The 9,964-nt window shown below is 36.9% G+C and overlaps 1 protein-coding gene across 1 annotated transcript in view; it reads left to right on the top strand.

Moving 5' to 3' along the window:
- Window positions 1–7,907, top strand: part of CKAP2 (cytoskeleton associated protein 2) — a 17,656-nt gene extending 9,749 nt beyond the window's left edge. Inside the window, exons 8-10 of the mRNA XM_014548290.1 lie at window positions 640–709; window positions 6,887–7,139; window positions 7,633–7,907. Of these exons, the coding sequence (XP_014403776.1) occupies window positions 640–709; window positions 6,887–7,139; window positions 7,633–7,888 (579 nt within the window). The 3' untranslated portion in view covers window positions 7,889–7,907. The remainder of the gene's footprint in view (window positions 1–639; window positions 710–6,886; window positions 7,140–7,632) is intronic.
- The last annotated feature ends 2,057 nt before the right edge of the window (window positions 7,908–9,964 follow it).

Here is a 9,964-nt window from a genome sequence, read left to right as displayed (position 1 = left end):
ATAGCTCCCCTCCACCCGGTTCCCACCCCACCCCCTGCCCTTACCCTCCCCCCACACACACATCGTCCTCGTCCATAGGTGTACAATTTTTGTCCAGTCTCTTCCCGCACCCCCCAGACATGGTGCATGGAAAGTGCGCATAATATCTGGCATATAAAGGACACTTAGTGAACTGTTGAATTTTTTAATCTTGAGCTGTTCAAAGACACATTTAATACCATGTGAAACACAAAAATATAACTATGTACTTGAATGAGGAGACAAGGAATAAACTTAAAGGTTAATGTAAACTTAAATGTAATCAGCTCTTTAATAGATATTAATAATATTAATTTGCTACTTGTTTACTAATAATGTTCATATCAGGCAAGCGGTAATAGTTACCAAAGCCTTAAGAAAAATTATGGGGGGAAATTTTAAATTGATGAAATCTCATTCCTTAAGTTTATTTTTATTTTATAAATTGGAAAAGACAGGTATTTTTTCAATTTGAGTGGCAAAATAAGTGGTCTAAGAACCACTGCCTTGTTTTATAATATAAAATTTAATCACTGGATTTAATATTTTAAACTTGGACAATGTAGTGTGTGAGAATATAAACTTACATGTGTCTGCTCTCTTCATTTAAAAAAAATCAAGCCTATTGAAGAAATGCGACATGCAATTGCAGATATTCTAACAATGAAGAGTCAAGAAAAAGTTAAATTTGGTAAGTTAGTTTCATTTTGTTTCCTTCAAGTAGATTGTGACTTTATTAAATTTCTTTGCTGAATTCGTTTTCTTTTATCATTTTTAATTTTTTTAATATATAGGTTAATCTTTTCTCATACATCTGTTGATGTACCTCTGAGATTCAATAGCTTTCTGTAGTAAGAATTTTTAATTAGGAGGTCTCATTCAAAACCCAAATTTGTCATTGAGTGTCTGTGAAAGTTACCTTACCTCTGTAGAACTTAATTTCCTGTCTTAAGATTGAGGCAGTTTGACTAGACCTCTAAAAACTTTTTGCTTATTAAATTCTACCATAGCCCTGGCCTGCATGGCTTAGTTGTTAGAGCATCAGTTTGTGTCCTGGGTTCCATTTCTGGTCAAGGGCACATATCTGGTTGCAGGTTTGATGCCCAGCCAGGTTGGGGCAGGTGCAGGAGGCAAACAATTGATGTCACATTGATCTCTCTCTCTGTCTCTCCCTCCCTCTTCTCTCTCTCTCTTCCCCTCCTCTTCCCCCCTCCTTTCCACTCTCTAAAAGTCAATGGAAAAAAATATCCTTGGGGTGAGGATTAACAAAAATAATAATAAAATCGATCATATGTTCTATGCTAGAGAGACACTCATTTAGAAATTCTCTTTGCTAGGAATAGATTGAGAGGCGATAAGAGATTCATTAGTGATCAGGTATTTAAAATGTAAATATCTTCTAGATTCAGATATAGGTTTGTGTTAGTTACTATGAACTTTTACAAGAAATTTAACCCCTTTTCTGTAAAATAGGATAATGTTAAGATCTTTCTTAAGATTCTTAGGACCATTAAATGAAATAATGTACAGCATTGGACAAAAGTAGGTTTAAAGTTATGAGTATGTGAAACAGTTTATTGTATTATTATTACTTATTTGTATTACAACTGTAAACCTACTTTTGCCCATACCTGTATATAAGATTCAAATTCCTAGGCACATAGTAAGTTCATTAAACTTTAACCATGGGTAATATTAACTACTAGAGGCCCGGTGCACAAAAATTTGTACACTCAGGGGGGTTCCTCAACCAGGCCTATACCCTCTCGCAGTCTGGGACCCCTTGGGGAATGTCCACCTGCTGGCTTAGGCCCGCTCCCCAGGGGATCGGGCCTAAGCTGGCAGTCAGACATCCCTCTAGCAGCCTGGGAGCCCTCGGGGGATGTCCACTTGCCAGCGGGGAGCAGGCCTAAACTGCAGTCGGACATCCTTAGCGCTGCTGAGGAGGCGGGAGAGGCTCCCGCCACCACCGCTGTGCTGGCAGCTGGCAGCCTGGCTTGTGGCTGAGCAGAGCTCCCCCTGTGGGAGCACACTGACCACCAGGGGGCAGCTCCTGCATTGAGCGTCTGCCTCCTGGTGGTCAGTGTGTGTCATAGTGACCAGTCATTCCCAGTGGTTCTGCTATTAGGGTCAATTTGCATATTACCCTTTTATTATATGGGATTTTAGATGAGAGGAGAAATCACTACATATAAGTATAAGCTAATTTGTTTCTTTTTTTAACAGTTATTTCCAATTTTTTAGTATACCTCTCTGTATCAGCTAATCACAAATATTTGAGCACCTATTATATATCATTGTTGTTTGTATCTGTTTTTTTTCACTAATTTTATTTTTTATTAATTTTAAAAAGTGTCAGTTTGACCTTTTTAAGGCTCCTGATGACTGCTGCTAAATTGCTTTCCAAATTAGTTACAAGTATCCTTATTTTCAGTACACAAAATGAATTTAAAATATAGAGATCTAGGTCATGGGCTAAACTTTAAGTAAAATTTAAAATTATACTGAAATTCTAAACGTGTTATACACGTTTTGGTTACATGTTACCAAAAATCTGTTCAGTAGTGTTAATATGTGTATGGCTTAATGGTTAATATCTACATGTGAGGGGGTCCTCTTTTACTGGCAGTATGTTTAGTTCAACAGCAAATATTTAAATTGATGGTTGCTGTTAATATGCCCCTAGGAGAACATACAGAAGATATATTTTTTCTAATGGTACTAGCTATATTTAATGATGAAACTTGAGAAGGAATGGTCAGGGAAACAGGAGGAAAAACCAGGAAAGTCTACTATACCATAAACAAAAGGAGGAGAAAAGTTTAAGAATAACCCAACCTGGCAAAATGGTTGAAGGGGATCCAAAGGTATAAACCTCTATTATAAAATAAATAAGCCATGGGGATGTAATGCACAGCATGGTGACTATAGTTAATAATACTATATTGTATACTTGAAAGTTGCTAAGAGAATAGATCTTAAAAGTCCTCATCAAAAGAAAAAAATAGACTTATTGTGGTAATCATTTCACAGTTTTACAAATACTGAATCAGTATACTGCTATATACCTGAAACTAATATAATGTTATATTTCAACTAGAAGGCCCAGTGCACTACATTCGTGCACTCTGGGGGGGTTGGGGAGGGGCCCCCTCAGCCCTGTCTGCACCCTCTTACAGTCCAGGACCCCTCGGGGGATGTCCGCCTGACAGCTTAGGCCCACTCCCCACACTGCCACGGAGACAGGAGAGGCTCCCGCCACTGCTGCTGCGCTTACCAGCCGTGAGCCCGGTGGGAGCACACTGACCACCAGGGGGCAGCTCCTGCACTGAGTGTCTGCCCCCTGGTGGTCAGTGTGTGTCATAGAACCGGTCGTTCCGCCGTTGGGTCGATTTGCATATTAGGATTTTATTATATAGGATTATACTTTTGTTTTTAAAAATTAATAAAAAGAACAACTTAATCCTGAGTCTTACACACTAAAGACAGCAAAGTGGAAATAAATATTTCATTTTAAAAGCTTCGGCCCTGGCAGGTGTGGCTCAATTGATTGAACATGGTCCCATGCACCAAGAGGTTACCAGTTCAATTCCCAGTCAGAGCCAGCGCATGTGGGCTCAATCCCCAGTAGGGAACATGTAGGAGGCAGCCAATTGATGTTTCTCTTAACACATCCATGTGTTTTTTTCTCTCCTTTACTCTCTCTCAAAAATCAATAAAAACATTTTTTTTTAAGAGAAAAAAGCCTTTCTCATAATTCTCACTGGCTTTAGAGATCTATAGAAAGAGAAAATGGTATTTTAATCGAATTCAGTTTTCTATCTTTCCTGTGGAATGTTTTCTAGCAGGTAGAATATTTGTCTTTACATGGAAAAAGCAATGCTATCAATAAACACTTGGCTTTCTGAGATATGTAATTACTAGATATAAAATCAGTTTTACAAATTAAGATTACTTGTAAGTAGCATTGGGAAATAGAAGACAAATAGTAAGAGAGACGAGCACCACTTGAGTCTCTCAGATACCTCAAGCCCACATTTCCACACTTGAAAACATCATTTTTCTCTAAACCTTCTTTCTTTTGGTTCCCTTTCTCAATAACTAACACTGCCCAGTTCTCTACATCAGAAGTCTTGGGATTATATTTTACTGCCTCATTCTCACACCCCCACCCCTGTTCCTCAGCCAATCAAATTCAATTAAACTTTGTAAGCATCTCTTAAAATGCATCTATTTCTCTTCATCCTTACTCTTATTACTGTATTCAAGATCACCTACAGCTCTTACCTGGACTACAACAGTAGTCTCCTACCTTGCCTACTTCTCTACTCTTACTCTAATCCATTCTCAATGCTGTAATCAAAATGCCCTGTCACTTCTCTGGGTAAATTCCTGACTCCAGCCTCTTGTCACTCCCACTCCTTCACATCTCTAAATTTCTTTCTTTTTTTATTTTCTAGAAAGGACTATATTACCGATTTTTTCTCTGGTCTATCCAAGCCAGTGTTCTACTTTTAATCTAATTCCTCTTTATCCTTTAGACCTCAACTCAAATGTCATTCTTTGGGGTAGCCTTCCCTGATAGCCACCTATTCTCCCCCACCCAGCTAGATTAGAAGCACCTGTTTTGTGCTCCCAGTTTTTTCTCTGCAATAATTAATGCACTTGATTGTTTGTCTTGTCTTTTAAACTGTAAACTTGATGGACAAGGACTGTGTCTGATCTTTCTCACCATTGTACTCCAGTGCTAATGCAGTGTCTAGCATATGTTAAGGCACTTAAATATTTGTTGAATTAAAGAATTCATAATTCCTCTCCCCATTTCAACATCTTTTCACTAAAGAAACAAACACATTCAGCCCTGGCCGGTATGACTCAGCCCACTGACTCAGTTCCAGTCAAGGGCACCTTGGTTACAGATTCCCTAGCTCTGGTTGGGGTGCATGCAGGAGGCAACCAATCAATGTGTCTCTCTCATATCAGTATTTCTCTCTGTCTCTCCCTCTCACACTCTCTCTAAAAATCAGTGGAAAAATATTCTCTGGTGAGGATTAACCAAAAAAAGAAACACACAAAAAAACAAACATTCCGTTTATCATGTAACTAAAACATCTCTTAGTAAAAATCTCTAATAATTTCTTATCAATCAATCTAGAGGTCTTCTCAGCTTGATGGATTTACCAGATGTCTCACAAGTATTTCAAAGCTGACATGTTGTATTTTAAACTTTGTCTTTCTCTACTGCTTCGCCATAACACCATCTCTTCCTCCCAAAAAATAAAAGAAAGAAAAAATTATTCTGTCATTAAAGACTCCAAAGGAAGAAATTTTTGAAGGGATGCCCCTAATACATACACTTATTAACTCCTAACTGAAAAAAACACTTTTAACTTAGGCTCTTCCTTCTCATTGCCTACCTCTGCCACCTTGCTTAGACTATTAAAACAGCTTTGTCTTACCATCACACATTATTAGTTTTCATTTCCTGCCATTCTAAACCATCCTGTATTGTCACCAAATCTAACTGTATCTCTGTCTCTCGTGAATTTTTTTTTATTATCAAACTTCTTGCACATAAAGTTCATTATAATCCACACCAGTGGTTCTCAACCTTCTGGCCCTTTAAATACAGTTCCTCATGTTGTGACCCAACCATAAAATTATTTTCGTTGCTACTTCATAACTGTAATGTTGCTACTGTTATGAATTGTAAAGTAAATATCTGATATGCAGGATGGTCTTAGGTGACCCCTGTGAAAGGGTCGTTCGACCGCCAAAGGAGTCGCGACCCACAGGTTGAGAACTGCTGGTCTAGACCCTTTCTCTTTATCTGAATTCATCACCTCCTCCCCACTGACCTTTATATTCCTTTATATTCTAAGCACACTGGCCCTTTAGTGTTGTCTTACTAGATCTTTTTTTAAAAAACAAAACCAAAAAACCTTCATACCAAAATTGTCTTCCTTGGTCTTGTCAAGTACTTATTTTTCAAGACCCAGCATAAATGTTACTCATGACACCTTCCCTAGCCATCTTTCTGTCCTACAAACAAAGTTAGTTATTTTTTATGGTTCTTATCTCAATTATAGCCATTTTCTTGTTTTATAATTATTTTCAAGCATGTCCCTTCCATGGAATATGAACTTTAAGATTTTGTATTGATTTTTAGAGAGAGAGAAACATTGATGTGAGAGCGAAACATCCATTGGCTGTGTCCTGCACATCCCCTACTGGGGATTGAGCCCACAGCCCGGGTATGTGCACTGACCATGAATCAAACCGGCAACTTTTTGAGGCACAGGACAACCCCCAACCAGCTGAGCCACACCAGCCAGGACGGAATGTGAACTTCTTAAAGGACAGAGATGATTTCGTTCTTACATTTGTATCTATAATCTCTGACACACAAGTGTTGGTAAATATTGTTAAATAGCCGTAGCCAGTTTCACTCAGTGGATAGAGCATCGACACCCCCATCCCCACTCCCACCTCCCCCCAACATGGACTGAAGAGTCCCGGGCTCGATTCCCTGCTCAAGAGCATGTACCGCAGTTGCAGACTCGATCCAGGTCAGGGTGTGGGAGGCAGCCAATCGATATGTCTCTCACATCAATGTTTCTCTCTCTCCTCATCACTTCCACTCTCTCTAAAGATCAATGGAAAAACATCCTCAGGGAGGATTAAAAAATATATAAAAATATGTATATAGATAGATAGTTGTCAGCAATATTTGTTCAGGAAAAGTAATGGTTAGGAGATGGCTTGGTTCTTTTATTTTGAAAATTTGGCTCCTATGAATAAATTTAATGTTTTCTGGTTTTGTTCTTAAATTTGACCAAAAGCATAACTTATAAATTTATTTCTATAGGAGAAAATCTTGAGGAGGCTTGTGCAACGAAGGAAAAAATCCAAGAAGTCAACATCGAAGATATTGGTGTTAATCGAGAGTCAGGAAAACCTGAAATGGAAAATAAACATAGAAATGTAGTATTTCAAGATTGTAAAAAAGAGCAAGTACACAAAACAAAAGATCCAACCAATGATGTTAAAACCCCCAACAAAGAAACTAGGGAGGGTTGCTTAATTAAATATAATGTGTCTACTACACCATACTTGCAAAGGTAAGCTTTTTAAATGTAATGTGCTGATTTGTTTTTATGCTTAGGGATAATAAATATGGTATTTTAAAATCTTTGAGCTAGCTTCCATTTAGAACTATTTGTTAACAAAATGGTTTTAAACAAATCGAATATCATTGGGACATGACCATTTAAATACTGCATTTGCTTGCTTTTCCCTAAATATTGTCATTTTGAAACAAAATTTTTACATCATCTTAATTGCTGATTGTTGATAATAATAGGATTTGGAACTCAACAATTAGCCAATTCTACAGATATTCAAGTATCTCCTGTGTACAAGTTATAATAAAAATTGAGAGAAGAATAAATTCCTTATTTCAAGAAGCTCACGGTACCTCTCTGTAAGACAATCAATCACATGGTTATAACACAAGTTATGGTATGATAAATAGCATCAAAGTACAAAGTAAAAATGTTAACATGTTTTTTAACTCTGGGAATAATTTTGTGGGTTTTTGTTTGTTTGTTTTAGTGTAAAAAAGAAAATGCAGTTTGACGAAATTAATTCTGCATTTAAAGAGCTCAAGTTTCTAACACCAGTTAGACGTTCTCAGCGACTTCAAGACAAGACTTCTAAGTTGCCCGATATGTTAAAAGACCATTATCCTTGTGTGTCTTCATTGGAACAGTTAACAGAGTTGGGGGATGAAACTGATGCTTTTATATGCCGCCCTAATGCAGCACTGTGCCGGATGTATTTGGAGACTGAAACAACAGAAGAGAAATAAAGCTATGATAAGAAATAAGGATTTTATTATTCCTGGGTGTGTGTTTGTTGTGGCTTCATATGTCTTAGTTCAGGAGTTGGCCAGGTTACCTAAGTATTCATGGCAGTAAACTCTTTTATAATATTCACATAATAGATGTTGCCTTCTGCTTGTCAGAAAGCTAGATCCTATATTGTCTATCTCAACAGATTAAGATTTTCTCTAAGGTAGCTAAAGTTTGTCAACTAGTTTACTATGTTCTTTTAGTATAATTAATGTCATTCTATTTTCAGTGGTATTTCTAAAATAACTAATACTTAAACTTGTTTTGTAATATAAAAACTTAACTGTTAAATAATGTCCCCTGAAACATGATAGTTATATACAGTAAACAGTTCTCTTCTTCCCACACACATAAATACCATAATAAAATTGTTTATGTCTTTGAACTGATATTTAAATAGCATTTATCCTCTACCAGGTCCATGTTTTCAAATCAGTAATTGGCCATTGTAAGAGCTTAAATCATTTTAAAACTAATATGAATGTGGTTGAAAAACAGTACCTTCCATTGTCTTCTGTTCTAGAGAGCAGGATTTTTATTCTTTTTTAAACTGCCTAATATGTAAACAATAAATTAACATAGCTACATAATGATGTTTCAGTGCCATTTATTTCAACAAATATGAAATGTAGTTTAACCACAGTGAATAAATTCAAACCTCACCTTTGGAAATAAATTATAGTGGGATTTGACTTGAGGTTTTCAATACTTAAAAGTATGTGCTTAATGGTTATTTTCTTTTGAAAATAATCTACTCTAAAATTGTACCTTAAATTTACCATAATTATTATTTTAAAATTTTTATTGATTTTTAGAGATAGAGGAAGGGAGAGAGAGAGATAGAAAATCGATGAGATCAATTGGCTGCCTCTTGCATACCCCCTTCTGGGAATAGAACCTGCAACCCGGGTATGTGCCCTGACCGGAAATCGAACCAGTGACCTCTTAGTGTGTGGAATGATGCTCAACCAACTGCGCTGCACTGGCCAGGCAATTTTTACCTTAATTCTTTAGTTTGTTCTTTTCATACTTTGTACAAGTGGCACAAAATATGCCATTTTGAAATAAACTTCAAGTTGGCTTATGCACTGAGCTTTTTAACCAGTTAACTGCCACACGTCCAAAACAGAAACCATCCCCACACACTGATACTTTGAATTTAATTAAAAAATTAATTTGCAACGAATATTATAGAAATAAATATATTACAATTTGGGTGTTCTTTAATATTTTCAGCTGAAAATTCTCATGAAAAGTGATTTTAAAGTTGGTCAGAGCTGCCACTTAGGGAAAACATTTTTTTATTTTTATAGATGCGCGTGGCGTATGGGGAAGGTCCACTGCTTGCAATTACAGATGCTTATGGCATACAGTGGGTTAATATCTATAACAAGGGCCCTGAAGTTTAATAGACCTATGAGCTTTGAAGTTTAACAGGCCTATATTCAAAATCTCAGCTCCTACCGTTTCTTAAGTTATGTGGCCATGGAGAAGTTACTTAATTAAACCTCATCTTTCTGAAGGGTAAAGTGGAGATAATCCCCTCTGGTCAATTTATACATGTTATCTGCCTATCCCTGTGGTTGATAGGCCAAAAGGGACACCGCACCCAAGCTGAACTGTCAGTACCCTTTTCATAGGTACTTGGAATCAGAGCTGAGTTCGTCTTTTCTATGTAGGTAGACCTAAAATAGGTAAACATGAGGCATTGGGCAACCACATAAAGTTTTGGTAGCAAAGATTACTAGTCAATGGAACAACAAAGTACCTAGGGAAAAGTAGAGACTCTGCCTGGGGTTTTCCTATATCAGTTGTGTATTCAAATAAGTAAGAGTATATGTGGATTTTGTTTTGCTTTGTTGGATATAAATGGCATGATACTTCACATGTGATTCTGCAACTTGCTTTTTTTTTTCTAATTGACTTGAGGAATTTTCATTGACAAGTCAGTGTAACATCAAGACTACATGGGAGTTCAGTAAATGATAAATTTTACATCTCAATACAGTAGAGAAAATGGTTATGAGTCAGCC

Source organism: Myotis brandtii, unplaced genomic scaffold (assembly GCF_000412655.1).
Source record: "Myotis brandtii unplaced genomic scaffold, ASM41265v1 scaffold500, whole genome shotgun sequence".
Classification (NCBI taxonomy): Eukaryota; Metazoa; Chordata; class Mammalia; order Chiroptera; family Vespertilionidae; genus Myotis; species Myotis brandtii.
This window is presented reverse-complemented; position numbering and strand designations above follow the sequence as displayed.